Here is a 27,405-nt window from a genome sequence, read left to right as displayed (position 1 = left end):
CACGCTTAATTAATGCGGAATATTTTCATACCTAGTATATCGAACAAAATAAATTGAGACACATGTACCAAAAAGTAAGAGCATTGTTTTATTCTTGCTTATTTATTTGTTTTTAAATTATTTTATATGTAAGTTTTTGCGTGATTTAATTATTTTTTTCTTAATGATTATTTAATTTATGCAATGCAAAACCATTTAAACTCAAATGAAACTCTAAGAAGTAATGGCCGTCACTACTCACCACTTCACGTTCAACACTCTCTCTTCAACTTCCAATTTTTTAAGTTACATTTTCCCACATTATGTTTACAGAACTTTGAATCCATACACCGCTTATTACACAGCGACACGAGGGAGCATGTTCTACTACTTTGTAATCCATGACCACTCGCAATTGAAGACTGCTAAATTATTTTATCTCAATGTACATTTTAACCACCAGCACATTGTTTGTCATTTTTAATACTGTGTACTTGGTTTTAGATTTTGATGTCACGCATATGTTCATAATCACATATGTTTATATTGCCCATCATTTTAACCTTGTCCAGACATATTTTAATGGTTGTATTTAAACCAGAAATATAAGTGTTCATTAGTATGTGTTTTCGTTACTATGAGACCTGAAGATGTCATACTTATGGCGAAAACGTTGGTCTCTCATTATTTATGTATTACCTTATGTCATAATCTAACGACTTGAATAGTTGATTCTTGATAAGAAATTTTGACGGTAATAAATCCATATATATTTAAAATCGTAACTACATAGTTGAGTGATTAGTTAACAGTAACAGTAATAGCCTATATTTATTTTTATTTAATTTCTTCCTGTAACCACTACAGGTTGCCATCGACAAAGAGTACCATGATACTGTACAATAGAGTAAATACCTTGAGGCTTAGTGATACATTGTTGTTAGAGTGAAAAATAACAATTTGAATTATATTGAAACACATGATATTAAACGAAGTAACGTCAAGGAGATGCGAATTAGTCATGGTCCATATGTATGATGCCTGAAAATAGCTATTGAGCCTTTGAGTGCTGCAATTGTTAGATCTCTTAAAATATTTTTATGCAGGCCAAAAGATTTACAGAAGTCGACTAGGAACCGGGGTATGGTCCCACGGCTCCTATCATTAGTCCCGTAATGACGATGGATTCCAGATGGTATTTGTCCTTATAAAAACTGATGGAAGGATCATAATATATATTTCTTTTTTCCTCGTGTACTTCTTCTGGCCGGTGTTCGTGCGATTCGAATCTCACAGTAGGGTCTATGATGTAACCTTCAAGAGAGAGAGGTTTAAATGCAATTATGTCGATTCTTCGATTACTGCCCTCACTGGATATGCCGTGTACTTCTTCATATACTGTATAACCTATGTTCCTTAAGGCAGTTGCTATTATAGATCTTACTGTATGATGCCGCGTATTTCGTAGAAATTCACCGTATGGACAGGCCCCCAGGACATGGGCAAGGGTTTCAACCTCCCTATCGAAGCCAACTCTAAATATATACATTTCATAAAGAGATAATATAAGAAGGTTACAGATTAATCTCTCACAGATGATGATGATGATAATAATAATAATAATAATAATAATAGCAATAATAATAATAATAATAATAATAATAATAATAATAATAGTAATAATAATAGCCAACAGCAATAAGTATTACGCTTCCTGGATTCTATTACGCATCTACTGGATAGTTATCTCTCTTAGGATCGTCGACGCCAAGATTTGTTTTGCATAAGATTGAAAATTAGATTTCAAAATTGTCTTTTTTTTTTTTTTACAAGTGTGCAAAACCAAAAAATCAAAATGAGCCTCCAGCAGATTCCTTATAATTCTAGCATCGGAACAAAGAGCCAATAAGACTATCAAACTCAGTAAGAGAAAACATCAAAAGATTTCTAATGACACATAGGCAAAATCAGCATGATAATCATTTTCGGCATTTTCTCTCCAATAACGAAATACAGTTCCTTCCGGAAATAATATACAGAACCAACAACGCTTCGAGATCACGACAAAGTGATTTCTCTTCCTCATGGCAAATCACACACCGCTACACCAAGGAACTTGATTAGTAATGACAATAAAAATTTTCCCAGGCCAGCCCTTCCGTGAAGATATCCGCTTTCAACTTTAATCATAGTTTCCGTGTGTATCTAATAAATCGTTTGAATCGACTTTGATAAAACTTGGTATTATACATAATACAAAGCTAGAGCATCTCAACGCTTCAAGTGCGAATGCATGTGTTATGTTATAACTGGACAGCGGATTTTCGGTCCCTGCACAGTAACAAGACGTCACGTCCCTTGGCCTTGCGAAGATAATGCTGATAGTGCGCCCTGATTTCTTAGGAACAGAACTGAAGGTATTTAAACACCTGCGACAATGAAGTAAATTTTGATTTCAACAAGTTTTACAGCATAATCAAGCGAAGAACCAGTACATGATTGATCTGTTTACAAGTTTAACAGCCGACATGCCGATAGAAAAAAGTATCAGAAAAGATTTGTTGAAGAAATGGGTTTTGAGGACAAATGTTTTTCTACTGATGGGAAAATAAGTTTTCTGTGAAATATGGCTTCTTAACACGTATTTTATCACTTTAAATTATTTTCATTTATATTGTATTATTAAACCTCTAAAATGTATTTTACTGCATATACATATTTCAATTTTAGATCATATTTCAACAGTTTTTACTGCTTAGAAGCATGCATATTTTCTGATTTTTTAGTGCATAAAGTTCCGAGGTCTGGTTATAACTCTCGAAGGCGCTCGTAACGCAGCTAGTTGACTTGTTACTAGGACCTGCATGTTCTCTTTTGGAGCAAACAGTTCAATTGACTTCCAGTGTATTGGAACACTAAAGACATACCTAGTTTAATTGACTTCCACTGTATGAGAACACTAAAGACATACCTAGTTTAATTGACTTCCAGTGTATTAGAACACTAAAGACATACCTAGTTTAATTGACTTCCATTGTATGAGAACACTAAAGACATACCTAGTTTAATTGACTTCCAGTGTATGAGAACACTAAAGAGATACCTAATTTAATTGACTTCCAGTGTATTAGAACACTAAAGACATACCTAGTTTAATTGACTAAAGACATATATAGTTTAATTGACTTCCAGTATAATAAAACACTAAAGACATACCGAGTTTATAGGCCTACCTATATTCATATATATGAGGTCTCGCCATCCTCATTGAATAATCACGGCTACTATTTTGTGTAGTAGTCAACATGTATATACCTAATAATTCGAAAAAATTCGTGACGGCACTGGGACTCGAACCCGTGACCTCTCAACTCTGCACGCTGAGCGCTCTTTCCAACTAAGCTATGCCGGAACACGATCCACGGTGCCGGCCGAACTCTCCTCATTGTATCGTCAATGGCCTAATACCTGCATTTTAGACATATAAGACATAACATATGCAGGAGCGCATATTTAAATGACTTTATGGTCATATTTTAACAACAGTTTTTTTTAATACTGTTAACATAGATACATACCTATATTCATATATATGATGTCTCGCCATCCTCATTGAATAATCACTACTATTTTGTGTTAGTAGTTAACATGTATATACCTAATAATTCGAGAAAAATTCGTTCCGGCATAGCTCAGTTGGAAAGAGCGCTCAGCGCGCAACGCTGAGAGGTCCCGGGTTCGATTCCCGATGCCGGGACGAATTTTTCTCAAATTATTAGGTATATACTTAGTTTAATCGACTTCCAGTGTATTAGACGTACCTAGAGTCTTATTTTCCCGTGTACGGAGGAGAGCCCCGAAGACTAGCACCGCAGGCCCGAATGGAATAACTGTACATTACCACTCCTTTACTTATCATTCATTATCAATATATGTTGAAGTCCGGACGGACGATTTTTGTAGGTATCATGACTCGGCTATGTGGTGCTATCTGTCGATTCAGCCATGTAGGCTTAAGAATCCGGTGAAGTTCCCATAGAGTGTCTTTTCATTCCCAGAAACATGTACTACGACTTTCAGAGTGATGACATCCGAATGCCAGTCAGAATGCTATCTACACCATTTTGGTTAATGCTACAGTAATAATGCTAATGGCTAATTAAATGGAAATTGACGGCAGAATGGTGAAAGTAAACGAGAGATCCTCTAGAAAAACTCTCAGGAATCTTGGCCTGGTTAATCGTAAATGCAATTCCACCACCCGGGTTAAAACCCGGATCCGCAGTCACCGTAAGCCAGTGTTCTGCCAATTGAGCTACCAAGGCTACACCTACATTACTTCAAAAACATTTAAAATTTCAGGTCATCTTGTGGCCCTCCTTTCAGTGTAGCATGTGTCCCTGACAAATGTGTGCTCGACGCATTATCGTACACGAACTTGGTTTCACGCTACAGCGACTCGAAATTGAATTATACAAGACAGTAAGAGGAGAGGAATGCGATCAAATAAATGAGATCATTTCTTGATAGACAAGCAAATATTGTAAAGAAAGGAATAATACAAAAATTCAGAACATGACATACATTATTAACCTCGTTACGGTTCACAGGTCGTATGAAAGGCTTCTCCCACAACTAGAATGCATTTCCAAGGGAATGAAATATATGCAATATACTCCAACTTATACCGTTTTATAAACAGGCGTGGCCAAATTATTCCGGAAAACCTTAATTTGTGCAATACAGATATAAATCAATGGTCGCAAAATCCATTAAAAAACTATCTACTTTTGAGATCTAAAACTGTGAGGTGAGCTACATATTATATAAAATACTATCATACCTCCTAATAACTAGTCTAACAATCTTAAATAACTTAAATACATAGCATGTAGAAAAATGATGGTACAATTAAATTCCTAATTTGAACGTAATATTTTAAAACAGAAAATTAACTTCTAACAAATTTAATAATTTGCTTCTATCTCTTTTTATGCGATTATATTTGAATGGCATTTTAACAAGTTTTTATAACATCAGTGACGCCTATGGTGAGACCCTATTCTTCTACTTGATATACAGATCTGATGACCATTAGGAAACTGCCAAGCCATTTCTTTAGTTTCTCAGGTGCAACAAATAGGTCCGCTGAAGTTGTGTCTTTCCGAAAGGACAATACGAACAAAGTATATATTCACAATGCTGTAGGACGTAAGTCTGGCGCCACCTTAACAAATAATATCCCTCAATGTTGTCTTCCTTTCTCATAGTTACATTTGTACAACATAATACACTAAACATTTTCCTTTAATTTTCCTGTTTCTATTCCGAGTGGACATTGTATTCTTCACCTGACATAATTAGGAACATTACATCCAGATGTTTGAGATGGGCAGGGCAGGTAGCACGTATGGGAGAATCCAGAAATGCACATAGAGTGTTGGTTGGGAGGTCAGAGGGAAAAAAGATCTTTTGGGAGGCCGAGACGTAGATGGGAAGATAATATTAAAATGGATTTGAGGGAGGTGGGATATGATGGTAGAGACTGGATTAATCTTGCTCAGGATAGGGACCAATGGCGGGCTTATGTGAGGGCGGCAATGAAGCTCCGGGTTCCTTAAAAAGCCAGTAAGTAAGTAAGTAAATATTCCGAGTGGAGTGGCAATGTGTGTTTATCGACACATTATTCAGACAAAAAATTACAAGAAGCAAGGGACATCAATACAGTCTATTGAACTGCTAGGCAACAAATGGACTTCTTCTCCAATGTTGGCCATTAGTAGAAGAAGAAGAAGAAGAAGAAGAAAGGAGGAGGAGAAAAGGATTATTATTATTATTATTATTATTATTATTATTATTATTATTATTATCATTATTATTATATGATGCTAGGGACTGGATTAATCTTGCTCAGGATAAGGATCGATGGCTTATGTAAGGGCGGCAATAAATCTCCGGGTTCCTTAAAAGCCATTTGTAAGTTGTTGTTATTATTATTATTATTATTATTATTATTATTAGGCCTATCATCATCATCATTATTATTACTTCGGGTACAATCGAAATTCATATTAAAAATATACAGTACATAGCTTGTACGTCTAAAATGCAGGTAGTAGACCACTGATAATATAAAGGAGGAGAGTTCGGCATGAATCGGGTCTCGGCATAGCTCAGATGGAAAGAGCGTTCAGCGAGCATAGCTGAGAGGTCCTGGGTTCGATTCCCGGTGCCGGCACGGAATTTTCTCCAATAATAGGTATCTACATGTTGGCTACTTACAGAAAGTAGTCTTGATTATTCAATAAGGATGGCGAGACCTCATATATGAAAACATATTTCAATTGTTGACAGGAACTTCCCGTATCATACGAGGCGCATCCAGAAAGTAAGTTTCCCTATTTTTTTAAAAAAAGAACACACACTTTCAGGAGAACATTTATTGACAACAGGTACAGCAATGTTTCAGCTATTTTTCAACATAGCCACCATCAGAATTGAGACACTTGTCGTATCGTGGGATCAACTTTTGTATCCCTCTGTCGTAGAACTCTGCCGCCTGTGAATGGAACCAGCGTGTGACAGACGTCTTCAGCTCTTCGTCGATGCCAAAACGCTCACCGGAGGACAGGAATTTCTTGAGGTGCAAGAAAATGTGAAAATCGCTGGGAGCAAGATTAGAACTATAGGGTGGATGATGAAACAACTCCCAGCCAAATTCCGTCAAAAACAGCTGCTGTGCGCCGAGCCGTATGTGGACGATCATTGTCATGGAGGAGCACAACACCTGCAGTAAGCATTCCACGCCTCTTGTTTTGAATGGCACGTCGCAATTTTCGCAGTGTTTCACAGTAACGGTCAGCGTTCACTTTTTCACCTCTTGGAAGGAAGTCAATGAGCAGAATGCCCTTTCTGTCCCAGAACACCGTGCACATCACTTTCCGTACCGACAGCGTCTATTTGAATTTCGTCCTGACCGGAGATCCACTATGCATTGACTGCTGCTTGGTTTCCGGGGTGAAGTGCGAAATCCAAGTCTCATCGCCCGTGACGATCCTGTCGAGGAACTCGTCGCCGTCATCGTGATACCATTGCAGAAATGTCAGTGCTGCTCCTAAACGTTGCATTTTGTGTTCGGGTGTCAGGCTTTTCGGCACCCACCTGGCACACACTTTTTTGAACAGCAGGTGCTTAGTGACAATCTCATGCAACAAGGATCGCGATATCTGCGGAAAATGGCTGCTCAACTCCGTAATCGTGAAGCGACGGTTCTCCATGATGCACTGCCGCACCAGCTCAACACGATCATCATTGATGAGGGACGGTCGCCCACTGCGCTCTTCATCTTGACGACGTTCGAAAAACTGCCTACACCAGCGAAGCACCATCTGCTTACTCATGATGTTCGGCCCATAGACTTGACAGAGCTGCCGATGAATTTCAATTGGCGCAATGCTTTGTGCATTAAAGAACTTTATCACCGACCGAACCTCGCAGGCGGCGGGAGAAGGAATAAGAGCTTCCATTTCGGACCACTGCTGCCACGCTACTGGCACCAGGCGGGACCTGTCCGGCTGGCATATGATTGATGTCATAGATCTGTTACGCATGTGCAATTGACACGGCTAATTACGTTTACTTTCAAGGGGAAAAATCGGGAAACTTATTTTCTGGATGCGCCTCGTACTATTACTACGGATCTATTGCAAAAACACATGTATAGACCGCTAGTACTGCCATTTATTTTTTGTTTCCGGCAGTAGTAGTGAGAATTCGGCTGGGTTTCTTTCACAATAATCTTTATTAAATACGAGTGTTCAGAGTAATAGGCGGTTGTTGTCCATTGTACTGTTAGATTCTCTGCACATGGTGCATTCGTCGGAAGAATGTATGCCAACTTTTTAGAGGTGAGTAGGTAGACAGGTATGTTCTGTGGCTAATCAGAAGGCTGCCAGTAGCTTCTTTCCTTAGCTGATTCTTATATTTTCCCCCAAAGCGTATTAATGATTTTTCCTAACAACAACAACAACAACAACAACAACAACAACAACAATAATAATAATAATAATAATAATAATAATAATAATAATAATAATAATAATTGTATAGACAGCAGGCGCCCTATTTTTATCCAAATATTTCATGTGTATCTTTAATGAATGGATTGAATTTTAAATATTAAATATAGGCCCTAAACAAAATTTGTCAAATAAGTTACTTCAGTAGAAAATCGCTGTACAGAGGCGGACGGACAGCATGAATATTATCTAAATGCACTTCTTTTTTGTTATAAGGGCTGCAGAAAACGTGTAATTCCGTGGACATCTCTAAATCGACTCTGCAGAAATATGATCTATGAAAAATAAAATACTATCTTTCTTGACCATCCTATGATTTCGTTTCGCCTATTGTTCTGGTCATTGACACACTGAGCTACAGCCCGTATTAGTTTCTTTACCGATGAAGCAAATACAGCCTACCGGGAAGAGGAATTTATTTGTAATAATACATCCATAAATTAGAAGGGAAATGAAGATATTAAGCCATTAGGAATCGTTGAGCCGCCTCAACAGAGGGCCAAATCTCGTCTCGAGCTGGTGTCAATTTACATGTAATAACAAGGTGTACAAACAACGAAAGTGAAAGCGAGTTCCTCATAATGAGAAGCGCATTCGTGTCGCAACGAATTGCCGGTCTGCTGGCCGGCCGGCGTGACATTGTACCCCGAGATTGAGATTGTTTCCATGGGCCATTGGATACCTTCACCTGCATTACATTTATTTAAAAACTAGAACAATGCAATCAAATTATCTTTCAATGTCGACATTACAAGTTAATTACATTAAGTGATTGGTTTCTAATGCCTCCATATATGGCATACTAAAGGCCTTTCTGCAGTTTTGCTCATCTGCAAAATATCGACTTCATTTAGAAGTCTGAGAGTAAGTAGGTATAAAGAAACTCACTATGTACTCTATAAAATTCGATAGGACAACCGGCGAGAATAATGACAAGTAAAGACATTTTCTTAATTTTACATTGGTATCAGAAAGAATCACCAGGAGTAATTGTGGCAGACTCATCTAGACCTGATACAGAACCTCCTGAATTCTGAAACATTTGTTGTTTTATTTTTAAAGCTCAATATATTTCTACACTTAAAAAAAAAAAGTCACTGAAATGAGGAAAATTTTTGAAAAAAATCTGCAGTTCACAGTTAGGGCACAAATGCAGGTATATTAAATTATACTTTGTGTCTCTGCACATTCACACAAATTTTGGAGGTGCAGTGTAATTATTTAAGTTGTCATGTAATTAATTGAGTTGATATATAATTAATTAAGTCGATATGTAATTAATTAAGATGATATGTAATTTAGTTGATATGTAAATAAATTAAGGTGATATATAATTAAGTTGGTATGTAATTAATTAAGGTGATATGTAATTACTTAAACTGGTAATAGATGGGTGAAATAGAAGTACTTATAAGTTAGATTTACTTTTGCTTATTGTAGGCGTTATTATAGAATAGTTTTTATTTATAGTCCTAGGTTTATTGCATCTACTTATTTATAGTTAGAAATAAATTTACATTTATTTTATTTCATTTCATTTTTTTATTATTGCTGTACTTATTATATTATTGTAATTGTAATTATTGTTTATTATATATCACTGCCACCGGGTGTATACCCAATTGTAGTGTTAATAAATGCATACATATCATAATCATACGCCCTATTTTATTTTAATACATATTAAGGAGTTAAAAACTGACTTACAACAATACAATGGTGTTCATTATTCTTATGCAGACGACACAGTTTTACTTTTTGGTGGAAAAAACTGGTATAATGCATATAATAATTCAAATAATGGACTTAAATTAATTTAAAAAAATGATGTGATATAAATTATCTTTCTATCAACGAAAACAAAAACATAATTATTCCATCCTCATTATCCTACATCTAGCTATATTAAGTATTAAATTACATAACTATAATTATTGTCTTATACAGCGTAAATGTCCAATTATTAAGGAGTCCTCAGGAGTTAAGTATTTAGGCATAATTTTCGACAATCATTTAAAATGGAACCAACACATTAATTACCTTTGTAATAAATTGCGTAAAATAATATATTTTGTATTATTGAGAAATTACTTGTCAATAAGTTTATTACGCACAATATACTTAACTTTATTTCAATCAGTAATTATGTATGGAATTATAGGACGGGGTAGCTTATTTAAATCCAATTTTAATCCACTTATTTATTACAGAAGAAAATAATCAAAATATGTCTTCATAAACCAATTGATTTTCCATCTCAAAAATTGTTTTTAGACTTTAATGTTCTTAAAATAAGACAAATTATTATATTGTATTAATAAAATTCATACATATAAATCGAAATAATTTTGAATTGTATTCTCACAGTTATGAAACAAAAGGTATGAATTCTTTAAGATTGTTTGAACCAAAATGCAACACTGCTACAGTATTTAATCACAGTAGTAATTCAGGCCCAAGAATATATAACAAATTTATAGCCTACTGTATTTAAATATCCTAATCTTGTCAATTCTAATAGTTCTAGTATTAAATTTATAAAGTTATGTCTGGATTTTATAAAAATTGAAAAATTATTAATTTAAATTTATGTATTCTTATTGCGTAGTAGACATAAGACAAATTGTATTAGATACTTCTTAATTTAAATTCAGGAATTCACCCCTGAGCACAAGTTCTACTCTTTCAGAGGCGAGCTAAAGTTTTTCCGTTTATATTATATTTTATGTTACAATTATTAGCAAAATAAATAAATGCATGAAGTACTGTATACTACAGTATATTATCCTTTAAGAACTCAGGAGGATAATAAAATACCATTATAAGAAAACTTAAAAACCGAGGTTTCTCAGTTTATTTTTAACCGACTATACTATTAGAATCCAGGAAACAGCGAAAGAAAAGTAGGCCTACAGATGAGGAGACGAGACCTGGCATGTGAGCTGTGCGAGAGGGGAAAGAATGAGCCATCCAACACAAAGAGAGTTTGTTTCATGATGGTTAATATTATACGAATCTGCCGACACGAGTGTTCACCTCAGACTAAACATATCTTCCCCTCCACATCCATTGATGATATAGCCACGGCACACAATAAGTTGATAAGGACACAGGACAGGTCTTGCCTCCTCTACTGTAATTTACACACGAAGACAGAAACGAAAGAAGTACTTATATTTTCTTAAATGTGTCGTGCCTTAATCTTGAAACTTTTTAAAGTTCATTATTTAAAGATATTCTATCAATTACTAGATCAGTGGTTTCCAAGTTGAGTGTCATACACCCCTTGAAGCTCATACTTCATTTTGGCGGACCCTCTAAACCTTTTGCATCATTTAGGTCCATCAACATGTTATACTCATTAAATATTTGCATGATGTAGTGAATTAAACATCCTTAATAAATTGATAGCGATATTAAATTTTAGTTTTAGCTTTTGAATACAATTAAATTGAACATATATAAATTCAAAGATATTTTATGTTCTATCACGTTTTCCTGAAAAATATGAATTAATCATTTTTTATTCTGGTCATAAGGCTATTAACGAGATGGTTTACATTACCTTGCAGCTGTCAGTTTTTGAGAACTCTGATTCAATTGTAGATATTCTAAGTTGCAAGGTTAGCTCAACATTAAATTTACTTCTATTAGGGGAGAGCTGGGTAGTATCGGACATCGGCTAATATCGGACAGTGAGTTTATTTCATCTATCACCAGATGATAGTACCAGAATGACATGGTTACGTTTCTGTGATGTCGCATACAGAAACGTAACCATGTTATTCAGGTAATGCCATCTGGTGGTAGATGACAGAAACGCACTGTCCGATATTACCCGATGTCCGATACTACCCAACTCTCCCCTAGTTCTTCAAGAAGGCCAAAGCAAAAAATGTACACAACTTAAGTATGTTGATACAAATGACATTTAAGTGTTATACTGCAATTAGGAAACACAATCATGCATGTAACCAAGATTGCAACACATTCGTCGTAGGAAACACGATTTTTAAGCTTGAATCAGATGATAATTCTAACAGCTTCTCTGCTTCTTTGACGGATAAACTTTTTGTCACTAAGAAGGGATTTCACTCGATAGTTTTTTTTATTGTACAAAGGGAAATATTTCCTTAATTTTAAGATTAATGAATCATGATGTTATTTATATTTAAAACGATATAGGAGAGAAGTCCGTCATCGTCTGTTGCTACAAAATCACTTAGATTCGGAAATTAATCGAATTCTCTATTGAGACCACAAGTTTAATTGTCCTTCCGGCGATCTCATTCTTGTTACATTCTGTCTCAAAAGTAAGACACAAGCAACAAATCATTTCAACGAGCTGAGAAAAATAAGAGCACACGATAAAGTTAATTTTGATTAAATTTACATTTGAAAACATATCTTGTTTTCGTGGTCTCCTTTCGGATCACTCGCGGACCCTTACAGGTTGGGAACCGCTGAACTAGATTATTTAGTGTCAATGGAACTGGTGATATTGAGATCGTATTTGGCCAGATGAGGCCGAATATTTACCATGAATTACCTGACATTCGTCTTATAGTTGAATTCTCGGGTAAAAAACATCCAAGTAATCAGCCCAAGCGGAAATCGAACTCACGTCCGAAGACTTTCGAGAATATCGTGGCTAACTACAAACGAGACTTTGAATGTGATCGCTGCACGCGTGCTCCCATCGGGAATTCGTTAACGCAGTGACTTGCGTCGTCCCTACGTGATGAACTTCGCACGCAAGAATTTTGAAGCGCGTTTAAATTGTAATTATTATTCTTTGCGCGATATTCGAAAGCATAGGTGTGCCTATTATAACCCTTGACCGCGTATAAACAAGAGTGTCACGATCTTCTTTGTTATGCAATAACATTAAATAATCTCTTCAAATGACCAAGAAAGAATTTTTATCGGTCAAACTGAAATAAAGGTTAAGGCGTCCCCTGTTTTGACCACGAAGGGCGAAGTGAAACAACTACAGCAGCAACATAACACTTCCTGAATTTAAAGGGCAAGTTATAATGTGCAGCAGTAGTCTTCAACCTGTTACTCTTAAGCGGTACCTGTAGCCGTTGGGATACATTAATAGTAGGCTACTAGTACATAACCAACGTCTTTTGATAACTTTACTGTTGTCTTACCAGCCTAGGCCAATGATTCAGTTAACATAATATTAATAAATAGCCGTACCCGTGCGCTTCGCTGCACTCGTTAGAAATAAATATAAAGTAATTACATAATTAAAATAGGACATTTGATCTAGGGAAATTTCGTGTTTGATAGAAGGATAAATCGCTTATGATGTTACTTAATTTAAATTGTATTAAAAAATTTAAATGCGATCATTTTGATCCAGAGACCACTCATTTGGTTATAAAAATTATTTTATGAAATACAGGAAACGAATGCCTATCAAGTTTTCTGTGCATCAGAAGCTATTTTAATCTTCCTGTCCTCGATTCACTCAGAAGTTACTGTAATAACATTATAGCATTATGTCCATCTAGAGAAACTACACTTTCCAATGGTGAATTAATAATTAATTATACTAATCGGTTAATTTAGCTTCCGATATTACTTCATACAAACACAGAAACATTCTCTGTAGGCTATGTTTCATAGCTTTCGATTGTTGTTGTCCAAGGCCCCTTATAGACGAAGTATTTTTTTTTATTTCATTACACAGCCTTAGATGGCGTTGTTCTTGTAATTTTGAAACTCATTTATCTCATTAAATATGTCCTATCAAAATTTTGCATGGAATAAAACTTATCGGAAATTATTTTTAAAGAAACTTTTGTTATGTAATATTTTTCATGAAAATTAATAATAAGGGAGATATTTCGATTTATTTAATTCAAGCCCCCTTATAACCCCCCTTTTAAATAAAATATTTTGAATGCCATATAGCCTAAATTCTAAGTTACAACGAACTTAATTTATATTCCAATTTTCATATAAATCGGTTCAGCCATTATCACGTGAAAAGGTAACAAACATCCAGACAGACAGACAGACATACATACAAACAAAAATTTCAAAAAAGCGATTTTCGGTTTCAGGGCGGTTAATTATATATGTTAGGAGCAATTATTTTTGGAAGATCGAAAATTACCAGAAAAATTTCGGCTACAGATTTATTATTAGTATAGATTCGGAACAAATGGATAATACGCAAGGTAGAAAGTGCCTTTTCATGGTATATTTTGTCTTAGATTTGTACTCAAGAAGTTTAGGAGATCTTCAGCAAGCCACCGCCGTGCCTCAGTCGGTCAAGGCGCTTGCCTTTCGGTCCGAAGTTGCGTTCGGGCGCGGGTTCGATCCCCGCTTGGGCTGATTGTCTGATTGTTTTTTTTTTTTTTGAGGATTTCCCCAATCGTAAGGTGAATGTCAGATAATCTACGGCGAATCCTCGGCCTCATCTCGCCAAATACCATCTCTCTATCACCAATCTCATCGACGCTAAATAACCTCGTAGTTGATACAGAGTCGTTAAATAACCAACTAAAATATAAAAACAAATATTTTCAGCATGTTTTCATGCCACATGCTATTGGTTCATTTTAATTTGTTACCTTGTGTACACAGGGTTATAGATCAATGCTGTATTTGTTCCATTTCTTTACTTCTCTTCACTCCTTTTTAATATACGAGTACTATAGTATGTACTCCAATTTCCATCAAATTGATATTAAAGAGAATATTATAAAATACTTCAATAAGTTTTATTTTGTTTTCTATTGAATCATTTTACTGTAAAAATAAACATTTTAATAGTAAGATTTAACCTACCTTCCCACTATATCAGATGAACACATGGTGAGACTCTCATGAAATGGAGTCAACACATCACATAATTTCTACGCAAAGATTATATAAGACATAACATTCTTAATGGATAAACTCACGACCCAGACCAGACGTGGCTTCCAAAGTTGCTCTTTAAGCAGCATACATCAGAGCCACCTTTTCGTCTGCACAAATTCTGCTAATAAAGTTCTCCAAACTAGATTTAAAATAAAGTCGTTACTTTAGCAATTCGTACCCCAGAGGAAATGTAAACTTTCCAAGAGGTCAGTCATGCACTGGAACTCGTTGGCCACATTCCTACTCTCTCAACCTTGAAGCTGTTCCTTTGTTTTAGCATGAATTTCAGAATAGAATAGTATTACGCAATGCACGACTCACCCCCTTCCGAGGTGCAAGGCGATCCATCTAGATTACATGTAACATGCTTCCAGGCGCCTACTGTCCTCGCTTTTCCGCCCTTTGAATGAAATAAACTGAGTCATGATGAACTTTCATGTTGGAGTTTGTCACGAGAATCCCTGACTCACATGTCTCAAATGCAGATTGTATACGCCTATTAATTTCTGTTAAATTTAGTACAATAAGACAGTCTTCTGATGCTAAAAAAAGGAATATTATATATTTTTTTTATTTTAGTAGGTTATTTTACGACGCTTTATCAACATCTTAGGTTATTTAGCGTCTGAATGAGATGAAGGTGATAATGCCGGTGAAATGAGTCCGGGGTCCAGCACCAATAGTTACCCAGCATTTGCTCATATTGGGTTGAGGGAAAACCCCGGAAAAACCTCAACCAGGTAACCTGTCCCAACCGGGAATCGAACCTGGGCCATCTGGTTTCACGGCCAGACGCGCTAACAGTTACTCTAAAGGTGTCAACCGGAATATATTTTGAGATAGTGATGGAAAATAGCGTCTCTTTGCCCGTATAAAGCAATTTATTTTAATTATCGGATGTATTTCATTCATTCATAGTCTTCTGCCAAAGGGCAGGTATTTCACTGCAAACTCAGCTTTCTCCAATTTTTCCTATTTTCTGTCTTTCTCTTTGTCTGCGCATATAAAACATATATCTTAATGTCGTCTATCATCTGATATCTTCTTCTGCCCCGAACTCTTCTCCCGTTCACCATTCCTTCCAGTGCATTCTTCAGTAGACAGTTTCTTATCAGCCAGTGACCCAGTCAATTCTTTTTCCTCTTCTTGATCACTTTCAGCATAATTATTTCTTCACTCACTCTTTTCAACACAGCTTCATTTCTTATTCTGTCTGTACACTTCACACGTTCTATTCTTCTCCGTATCCATATTTCAAATGCTTCTAATCGTTTCTCTTCGTCATAATGTCCATTTTTCTGCCCCATAAAATGCCACAACACGTGATTTAGTATGGTTTTAATTTGGTTTTCTTTTCCCAATTCAACGGTGTCATTTTCCTTGAATCAGGCCGACAATTTTCCCAGAATTTTGGTTTCAAATACTTTGTGTGTTTTTCGACATACTTGTGAGTGTCCACGTTCATGCGCCATAAAATAAATCTGATTAGTATATTTGTAACGCCGTAATTTGGGAAAAGTAAAGATTTATTTAAAATACGTTCGTACCTAACCACATTCATTTCCACGTTTATCATGTTTGTTCTAATTACCTTTTTAATGGCGGTATTACTTACTTACTGGCTTTTAAGGAACCCGGAGGTTCATTACCGTCCTCACATAAGCCCGCCATTGGTCCCTATCCTGAGCAAGATTAATTCATTCTCTATCATATCCCACCTCCCTCAAATCCATTTTAATATTATCTTCCCATCTACGTCTCGGCCTCCCTAAAGGTCTTTTTCCCTCCGGCCTCCCAACTAAAGGCTGGTTCACAATAAACTGGGAACAGAAACGACAACCAGAACGAGAACGGAAGAATTGTTAAAATAAATGTATTTAAATGTGAACATTCACAATAATTAATTGTGAATGAACACATTTAAATCCATTTATTTTAACAACATTTTCGTTCTCGTTCTCGTTGTCGTTTCCGTTCCCGGTTTATTGTGAACCAGCCTTAACACTCTACATGCATTTCTGGATTCGCTATCTTAATTAATTCTGTCTTTACTCATGGAAAAACGGAAGTCATCCTTCAGTACTATGATCATTCCATTTTCTGACATATATTCTCACTCTGTGGAGGGAGATTTGAAATCTTCAACCGGTGTATTTGCAGTCCAAGAGATATCACATCGATGGGACAGGTTGTTTTCTAACGGTCACCTTCTCTACACACCAACGCCGAAGAAACTAAGTTTTTTCGTAAGCGTTCCAGACCGGCACTGATCCATTATCCATGGTCGTCAGCATTTTATATTAAAAACAGTACTTTAGCTGATCATCTCCATTTTGTATAGTGCAAGATCACACGTCATCCTATGCCAATTTTAAAGTGGGTAGAAATAAAAGCGTTATGACATTAGAGAATAAGGTGGAATGAAGAGTTGATGGAATGTCATGAGAGATACGGAAGAATTCCGGAAAAACTTTCATTATCCAACCCGTCGACTTAAAGAACTGAACCTTATTCCGAGGAATGAGTTGCCGGAAGGAATAATCATATTATTCGGTTCAATAATATCTTAAGATATTTCATAAATTGCGAACTTAATGTGAGACAGGGACTCGAGTTTAATTCCCTCCTGGAGTAAACAGTAGGCCTTTCTGTTAAAAAATGTATCGAAGTGAGATGGTTTTGAACCTTCGACAGGGGTCCAGAGGAAGCAAGGTTACAATATTCAGTATCGAGAATGGAAATTTCATTTTAAAAAGTGGTTATGAAGCAAATTTGCTGGAAAGCTCATAAGGTGATAGTGGTACCGCTGACAGAATCCTTGACTTTCTGAAGCCAGTAAGCATTCCTGTTATTGACGGATCAATCGGGCAATGCTTTCTGGCCGGTTAAATTTAAATCCCGTCTGGCAACTAGTGCAGGGCCAATATCAAACCTATCATTTGTTACGCTAACTGCTTCAGTTGGCACATCGACTTCAAATAGCCTTATGCAAAAAGTGGAGCGCTCACATTACAAAATTCTTGCTGCAGATGCAATAAAAACTGAAACAAGTGAAGCACAATTGGTGATTGAGTTTTGTGTTCCTGAAGAGATTTCGAACATATCTTCCGGATCTTCAAAACATCGTTTTGAAAAGAGGTGTGCGTTTCAAATGTAAACAATGTATGTAAGCTATGTATCAGTTGACAATTTTGGCTCAATGTGCACCTCTGACAGCTGGCGACTTGTCACCTAACATGCTGTGGTTTGTGATGTCCAACAGATTGTGAAGTTTGTGATGAAAAATAACAGTGGCTTATGTCCAGCTCTTCTCCAAACGTTATTTAAGTTACTATTACAGACTGTTTAAGGATCGCAGGGTAATGAGTTATGTTAACAGTTCCTTTTGTTTATCTAGAATTTTTACAATTCTAGTTTAAAAATACTTAATTTTTGTTCATGTATTGTCCATATTATTCTCAGTCATCCGTGCACCATAGCGCCATAGTTCCATTGTTTCGCTATTTTTTCAGCAGCTTAATTATTCTATCCTTTCGATATAAGAAAAATAAACGAAGAAGTCCACTCGGACTTCATGGAATTATTATTATTATTATGATTATTATTATTATTATTATTATTATTATTATATATTATTATTACCTTCAGCATCATCATTATTCAAGAATCGGTCACTTAGGGCAGTCTATTTTCCAATACTCTTACAATTGTGAGACGAACTTCATACCAAAAAACAGAAACATCCCGTTGACAAGTTTTTTAATTATTAAATCCAATTGTCTTAAAGCAGATAAAGCAGTAACATTATCTATACCATATTAAAAAATTTCACCTAGTCCAGGTTTAATTAATTATGTTAATTACAAGAAAGTAAAATATAAATCTTTAATCAGTATAGTGCAAGATCAACACTTAAGATAACACAAAATACTTATGCAGAATCATGCAAGGAAAATACATTTTCTCTTAACTGGCTGGAATATGGCATAAATGTGGTCAGCTGGATTCTAAGCTGGAGGAGATAATTCTTAAAGATTTTAAAAACATTATATTCTATTCTATCCTACAATCTCTCTTCAACCTAACAGTTCTATGGTTCCAAGACAAAAGGTGGTATGTCAATTTTTGGCAAAAATGAGATTTTGCGATATGTTGTGCATCTTAATGGTATTTTATTGTAGTTAAAGATGACATGCATCTCTCCATTATTTTTCTCTCTAACCCGCTGTTATGAAACATAATTATTAATTATAATCTCATATATTCATGTCCACACCTGCGGAGTAACGGTTAGCGCGTCTGACCGTCTGGCCCGGGTTCGATTCCCGGTCGGGGCAAGTTACCTGGTTGAGGGTTTTCTTGCTGGATTTTCCCTCAACCCAACATGAGCAAATGCTGGGTAACTTTCGGTGCTGGACCCCGGACTCATTTCACCGGCATTATCACTTTCATCTCATTCAAACGCAAACTTACTAGGCACTTAGTCAGTAATTGAGACTCGTTCAGATATGGTTTCTTGTAAATAGTTCTCTTAACCTATCACAAAATATTTCAATATCCGGTAATTTCATCACTATAGAATTTTGTTATTGTAGGTTTAATTTGTAATTCAGTAAATACAAAAATATTCTTTGTTCTTAACTTCTATGATAAAATGTCTAGTTTCATTAATCAGGTAATCTTGTCGTACTTTAATTTTTATTGTAATTGTAATTGTAAATTTAATATTAATTGTAATTTTATTGTTCATACTATAGTTGTAATCCCCTGGTAGAGGGGCAGAGAAGGCCTGACGGCCTTATCTCTACCAGGTTAAATAAATAAATACTAAAAATACTAATACTAACCTGAGATGCTAATAAAGGGTCGTAAAATAATCTACCAAAATAAAATAAAAACATTACAGTCATCCAGACTTTAAACGTTCGCTCCTGAAAAGTGCAAAAAATAACATAGGTTATCACATTTTGCCTCGGAGCCTAAGGATTTAAAAAGGGATTTAATTAAGAAGCTAAGAACTTCCTCTCTCCCATACTCTTGTTTCTTTTTCCATTTGCTTCTTTATAAAATGATGTATCGTTAGTCAAACGGTTAGATCTATTAGATTTGCACGCCGAAAGCCTAACCTCCAATTCAGGAAACGTAAACAGAACTTTTGGTGAACAAAAACAGTGTTTAAGGAGGTTCTCTCAGGGCACTTGTTTTCATTGCCATTCTACTATTTCGTCCTTTACTATTGTCTGAACTGGACCTTCGTTGTGTATATTTGATGCAAACATTACATGAAAGTGCCTACTCCCCACGATTTACATAAAATTTGATGTCCACAATTTGTTGTTTGACATAGCAGCCGCAGTTACAGTTGGTTGAATACTAAAATCACTTTCAATTTCAAACGGAAAATAAATAAGTGTATAAGCACTGGCACCGTGTAACACAGAAATGTAATAAAACACAAACTAAATACAGGTTCTCGATGTTAAATGACCCGTGGTACAATTGCACTGGCTCGCTCGCTTCACTTCCACTGGTCAGTGTTGTTACCGGTGATCGCAAATGCAAAACAGAAACAACGCTCATAATGTTTATTGCACGGAAGAGAATGGGGTGACTGGAAATCTGATATTCAGCAATTTTACCGTGACATAAGACGCCCACATACTTTTTTCTCTCCACCCCTAACATGTTAATTTCAGTTCAGTATTACAGAACGTTTGACAGATATGTTAAAACCTAGTCTTGATTCGACAGTGTTTTCATTCAATTGATTAAAATATAAAAACAATATAATTATTACAGTATTAAAACACACATTAAAAATCATGTTTAGACCATACATGTTTCAAGACGTGCGGTCATATCTTCAGTAGTAAAGACTAATCAGCTGATGTTCGGTGATGTACGACGCCGGTGTGGGTTGGTGACTGATTGGCGATGATTTTGTTAGCCTTGGTGCTGTAATAATTATATTGTTTTTATATTTTAATCATATTTCAGGTTACTTAAAAGGTAAAATGCAGTTCATGGCACATATAAACAGGATGTGTGAAGGAAGTAGGTTATTTCTACAGTGCTATTAGTTTATTAGTTGTTGACATCTTCAAGCCACGTTGATAAACTTTCCATTTCACTTCCAGAGCTCCCGTTTTCGGATTTACCTTTTCCTAGAGCTCGTGAATATGTATATTTTAAAATCTGGCTACACTGCTATTACATTTCACTCAGTAGCTGATTTTCGCACGATTGTAATTTTCAGTCCTTGCATACCTGGTATAAATTTCGGAAGTAGAAATAAGTAAATGTTACATACTATACGTTAATTTTCAGTGACATTTTAAATTGAAGAGTCCACTGCAAGAATGAGGGATGTCATTTGGAATACATTTTTCAGGAGAAGTTTGAAATGCTTAGCGCTCAAAGCTTAACTGTGATTTTCCGATCATTATTGGACAATGACTATCAGCGTTAATGTCATAGAACTCTCTATGTACGTTCTATATATCTTAAGCTATGCATTGACAGTCTTGGTTCATTTTCGACAAGAAAATAACATCCATCATTCTTGCAGTGGACTCTTCAATTATATTTCACATAAGTTACGTTATGCAGAATATACTTTTTAGTTAATTAATGCATGACACTATAAAAGTCTCGCGCCGTGGCATCTGGTCTACGGCATCCTGCCTAGGACTCGCGTTATGGAATGCGCGCTGGTTCGAGTCCTCATGGGGGAAGACATTTTCTCATGAAATTTCGGCCAGTGTATGGGACCGGTGCCCACTCAGCATCTTGGGAGCTACAATAGGTAGCGAAAATATGGTTTCGAAAACCAACTATAACGGCTGAGGGGATCATTGTGCTAACCGCATGATACTTACATTTGGTTGGATGATCGTCCATCTCTGCTTTGGATGTGGACGTGAGGCTAGCAGCCGGCTGGTCGGTCTTGGCCCTTCATGGGCTGTAGCGTCACAGATTTACTTTTTTATTTTATGACACTATAAAAATATATTATCACTATTTTTAATTTGAAATTATCCTTTGAGACGCTGGACAGAAAAATCGAAAAAATATGGGGAAAGGAGAGAACGTAACCTATCTTTTTCTGTGAGAAAACATATACAAAACACTGTTAGGTTCAGCAGAAACAGCATTTGCAAGAAATAATTAACCAAGTTGCTCAATATATCTGGAAATAACTGTAAACGAAGTCGCGATTAGCCAAATCGGACATTTTTCTAACTTTGTCGTTTTCATGTTGCAGGGAACAGTACCTCTTCAACGTGTTCGAGGTGATTGTTTCGACGCTGGAGTCCAAGCTGCAACGAATAGAAAATCTGGACAAGGCAGTGGAGCATCTGATGCGACGAGTGGAGATGCTGGACTCCAGAGTCACCGACAACATCGACAAGACAGATTCGGTGATCGCGAAGCTGCGGACACTGGATCTCAAACTGTTCCACCAGGATGAAGAGAACGTCCACGAGCCCACCGCCCAAGGTTCCGTTGGAACGCCACGGGCCGCTCCCGCCCCATCGCCCTCAGAGGTAGACACTCTGGACATGAGACTCGTATCGCTGGACCAGAAAGTGAGCGATATCGATACAAAGCTAATAGGGCTCAAGAATCAGCTGGACACAAATTTCTTGCCAGCTGATGATATCAACGCTGAGGCAAGCGAGAAGAAACCGATCAGCATGAACGTTGTAGACATCACAAAAGTCTTAAATGCTGAAGTTATGACCCATGTGTCACGCGAACTGGAAGGTCTCAAAACTGCAACAGGCAACGTCGACAGAAAATTACAGTTCCACATCAACTTGGTCTCTGAAAATCTTGGAAAAGTGCTGAACCTTGTGACAGACGTGCATGAAGCCGTTGTTGAGGCGGAGAATCCTCAAGTACTCCCTCAAATCTTCAGGAACAAGACTACTGTAGCCGCTTCCAAGAACAGCAAGCTGGACACACTTGTCAAACATATGCACCCCATTCTCAGCGTATCTGAGAAGATGGACGAGGTCTGGGATGTCGTGGTGGGCACCAAGAGCTCCGTGGACGACCTGGTGCCTAAATCGGATGAGCTTCTCACACAAACACAACGCCAAGAGCGAGCCATCAGTGACATCCACGCTGATCTCCGTACCAAGGCTAACAAAATCATCGCCAATCTAGATCTGGTAGAGAAGCGGCTAAAGAAGCAGGAAGACGATGTTGCAACACTCGCTCAGCGCCCCGTACCAGCAGAACTACTGCTAGATCCCACGATTGATCGCCTTGTAGAGTACGATCCCAACAGATACTCCGTGGTAATACCACAAGACGAGATGGTGACCATAACCGAACCTCCCACACAACCGCCGTCACCCCCCGTAAGCTATACAACCCCCGGATCCACCAGCAATCACGTATCGCAGGGAACGACTATATTCTCATCAAGCAGCAGTTCGACGAGCACACCATCTCCTACCACGACGTCCACCACCGGATCCAACACGCGGGGCACCACGAGAAGTCGCGGCGTCATATTCCCCAGCGTCAAGAACAAGCCGTCTCCCGCTAACACCACCTTCACCACGGACCTGATTGCAAACATTAAGGACGTTAAGGTCAGTAAATTTCTTACAAGTAATTTCTAGACTGTCAGTTACATGAGAGACTATAGCATCATTTCTTACGCCGAATACTTCAGTTCAAACCCAAGTGAGTCCAATATTGAAATTTGTGCTCGACACAAAAGGTGTAAGGGGCAGGTATATTTCCAGAATATCACTATTTCCCCGTTAATCATAATTCTATTGTGATATAGATCCATCATCCCTTTTGCACAAAGGACAACGTATAAGATTACAACGTGATGTACAATGGACAGGTGCCGCTTGGGTAAATTATTAAAATGATATTATCCGCTGCTGGAGAAAAGAGAAAATTGAATAAGCACTTCATCGCCTATATTTTAATCAGATTAGAAACAAAAAGAAAGTCAATTACTATTTTCAAGGCAAGGAGAGTTCGAATAAATTCTTCACGGCAGACAAAACAAGCTCCCTAATCACATATTATATCTGTACCACAAAGCAGAGCCCATATATGACAATTAGTCGTACTAATGTTTTCCCGTTCGTACAAGTTCCTTCAGAATGTATTTTGAGTTTGGAACTTTGCGTATTGTTACGACATGACTGGCAATAGGGTATATCTCCCAACAGATCGAGATCTTTTAGGACGAATGTCTTTGGACATAGGGTAAAGTTCCTATTTCCGTGATACTTTTTTTAAATTGAATGTCAGTCAAAGCTTTGCCGTTAGACCATAGCGCCAGACTTCTTTCTCGAAAGATGTGCATCTTTCGCCTACTTTTGAGACATCGGTGAACTTCATAGCAAGATATCCAACCCCGTGACATTCAATAAAAAAACGTATCACGGAATTAGGAGTATCACGGGATTAGATAACTTTACCCTAAACACTGTGTGAAAGTGCGCACACGAATGATATTTACTTCGAAAGGAAAATATTCGCAAAGACTTAGTCATTCACATATTGTTGCTAATTTTGATCTTCTACAAAATTCTCTATTCCTCTTGTCCTATACCTCACCACTAGATAATCCTTACAGGTAACAATCCCACCTACCCTCCGAGTATGTAATTGCACAGGAAGTTGTATCAAGCCAAGAGATAACGTCTTACATTCATTCCCACATAAGATTCCTAGCAAGTTATTTCACAATATGTTGTTCCTTTGAGGAAACACATTTTCTGTTAAAATACTGCTTGCAGATTGCATGAAATTGTTTATAATAGGCCTATAAGTTGTTTTTGTAAGGCAGTGTACCTCGATAGAGTAAGTTATTTATTATTATATTTTAGTAGTAACTTAGTTATATCTAAGTACTTCAAGTTTCGATTAATTGCACATTTCTGTGGAAAGCTGGGAACGTTGCAGCCAGAAGTGAAGAAGTGCGTACTGCCATTTACGCTCTGTAACGTTGCTAACGTTGCATTTCTTCGAAAAACTAAACATTCACAATAGATTATCAGTTGCACTGAAAATATTACTTGACAATATATTTACGCTTGTAATGATCTGATCTGTCACTCGTGTGAATTAAGAGGAGAGGTACACCACTGGTCTGCAAAAATTGAGTGAAATTAACTTTTATGGGCTATCTCAGCTACTATAAAAGCTAATCGAACAAAACTTTTCATGCTTAACGTACATACATTACACTTTATAAAACACTACTGAGATATTAGGTAGTTAATAATTACCTATCAAAATAATATCAAAGTTGCATATATTTTTTACAACCGTAAATCATTTGCATAATAAAATTTACAGTTCATTAAATATCTGCATGATTCTTTTATTGAAATGTTTTAAAAATTTACATTAACAACATAGTCTAGGATCTTTTACCTATTCCTTCAAGAAATATTTTTTCTTAATAATTTTTTTTTAGAAAATTTAATATTGAAGATAACGATTGCTCTTCAGATTCAGCTGTTCAGTCGGTAACGAGTTTGTCTGTTACGCCCGGACATTGGTTCGAATCCCGCTTGGATTGACTAACTGGATTATTTCTGAGTTTATCCTAAACTTTAAGACGAATGTGAGATAACCCCATGGTCTCATTTAACCTAAAACCATCTCCCTATCACCAATTTAATCGAAGCTAGAATAGCTCGGAGTTAATACAGCGGTGTTCACTATGTGAATTAATACAACTGACGCCATGACTTTTACGTCAAAAACTCGGAAAAATCACAGATAACTTACTATGAGGCTAGCTAGCTGTTAATGATGATGCTAAAAATTTATGACAACTGTATACCTACGGTGTGTTATGTGAAAATAGAACAATTAAAGATAAAATCAAGAAAATGGATAAAAGTCATAAATGGAAATATCAAAACCAATAACATTAAAAAATGAAAGCGAAAATTAGAATCAATAACAATACATATTTTATATGAAGGAAATTCAGAATAAAACTAAAGAAAATAAAATAATTACTATAAATATGGAGAATAAACTTGAACTGGCATTGACGACTATCGAGGCGAGATAGAATCATCTCTACGCATTGCAGGCCTGGTTTGTGCACTCGTTATGGAATGAGCTGCCCGATTATACTGCTTGGTTGAGCCGCACCATGTATTTCTCTCGAACCAACAAGTCCGAATAACATGCCTCTGTTGGTGATCTGCCGTACCTCAGAGATCCATCTGAAAAGTCAAGTCTCCGTCAGGAAAAGAATGTGCCCTGATTCAGGGCTCCGATGTCTCTGAGTCGTCTAGTATCCACCACCACTATCATCTACCAATCTTTAGACAAACCACGAGAAACACCCGCTACTCCAGACGACCGAACTGACGCAGAACAAAAGCAGTAGGTACCCTGTTTTTCGAAACTGAGATGGTGAAAGTGGAAATGTGAAGAGTGTAGGTGGAATGAGGAGAAAAAGAGAAAGTCTCCAGAAAAACTCCAACATCGGATTTGTCCATCACAAATTAATGCAACTTCACCATCGCCGAAATGTTAAGTTGCGTCCGTGTTCTGCCAATTGGGCTAAGAAGAAGGCTATAAGCTGAAATGAGCAAAAGAAAGAAATAATATGAAAGTAGTGATGATAATGAAGAACACATACGCCTAATAGTGTCTGTGATGAAGACGAAGAAAAATAAGAATAAGAGAAATTACTGACCTCAACCTGGGAACAGACTACGGTGAGTGGTTATTTTCACGGTCCGCCTATTGCATGTGCGATGAAAGAGCCACTCACTGATTTAACGACAGGGCAACCCTGCGGCAATATCCCGTAGCCTGCCGGAAACCGATATCCGGCATTTCAGTCTCTTCCAACTGAAATACCGCGGTTCATTAAAATATAGCAAAAACTGAGTTATAAGTGCAACTATAAGCTGACCATTTTCTCACGATTACGTAAAGAGGGAGAGTTTTATTTAAAGAAACGTGGTTACGTAAGAGGTTTGGGACCGTGGTACCGGGTGCGGACCCACGCCACGCCACGCCGGTGTCGCGGCCCATCCACCTCCTTCAGTCGGCAAATATCAGGACACATCTCAATGAAAGTAGAAAGCAGGAACAGAACAGGTGCTCGGCGGGCAATACATCAGCGTGGCCCAGTGGCTTTGAGCTTGACTGGGTGCACACCAAGCGTCTCCTCAAATCAGCTCTAATTAATTAGACATCTGTCCGCGCTTACCTTGCTATTTCCTTTACTAAACGGACCAATTAGTTAACTGATTGTATTCCTTCTCCCTCTCCTGTTTCTTCGTCGTTCACCTTCCTTACTTTCTATACAAAATTCAATCAAGTATGGCGATTCATTCTAGAAGCTCGATTTCTAGATTTCCATGGAAATACGTGTTTACAGTAATACTGATACCTCTTTTCCATTGCATTCCTTCGTTTCAATCTTGTCACTTTTCTTCTCCCTATT

At 36.9% G+C, this 27,405-nt stretch overlaps 2 protein-coding genes across 4 annotated transcripts in view; one reads left to right on the top strand and one right to left on the bottom strand.

Moving 5' to 3' along the window:
• The window catches only part of LOC138703043 (uncharacterized), an 825,197-nt gene that overhangs the window by 677,670 nt on the left and 120,122 nt on the right, over positions 1-27,405 (bottom strand). The gene's annotated exons all lie outside the window — the stretch shown is intronic.
• LOC138703044 (angiopoietin-2) overlaps positions 1-27,405 on the top strand; it is a 412,233-nt gene that overhangs the window by 277,632 nt on the left and 107,196 nt on the right. The window contains exon 2 of the mRNA XM_069830579.1: positions 22,204-23,545. Within this exon, the coding sequence (XP_069686680.1) occupies positions 22,204-23,545 (1,342 nt within the window). The remainder of the gene's footprint in view (positions 1-22,203; positions 23,546-27,405) is intronic.

The sequence above is a fragment of the Periplaneta americana genome, chromosome 7, assembly GCF_040183065.1.
Source record: "Periplaneta americana isolate PAMFEO1 chromosome 7, P.americana_PAMFEO1_priV1, whole genome shotgun sequence".
NCBI lineage: Eukaryota > Metazoa > Arthropoda > Insecta > Blattodea > Blattidae > Periplaneta > Periplaneta americana.
Note: the sequence above shows the minus strand (reverse complement) of the source record. Positions and strands in the feature narration are given on the sequence as shown.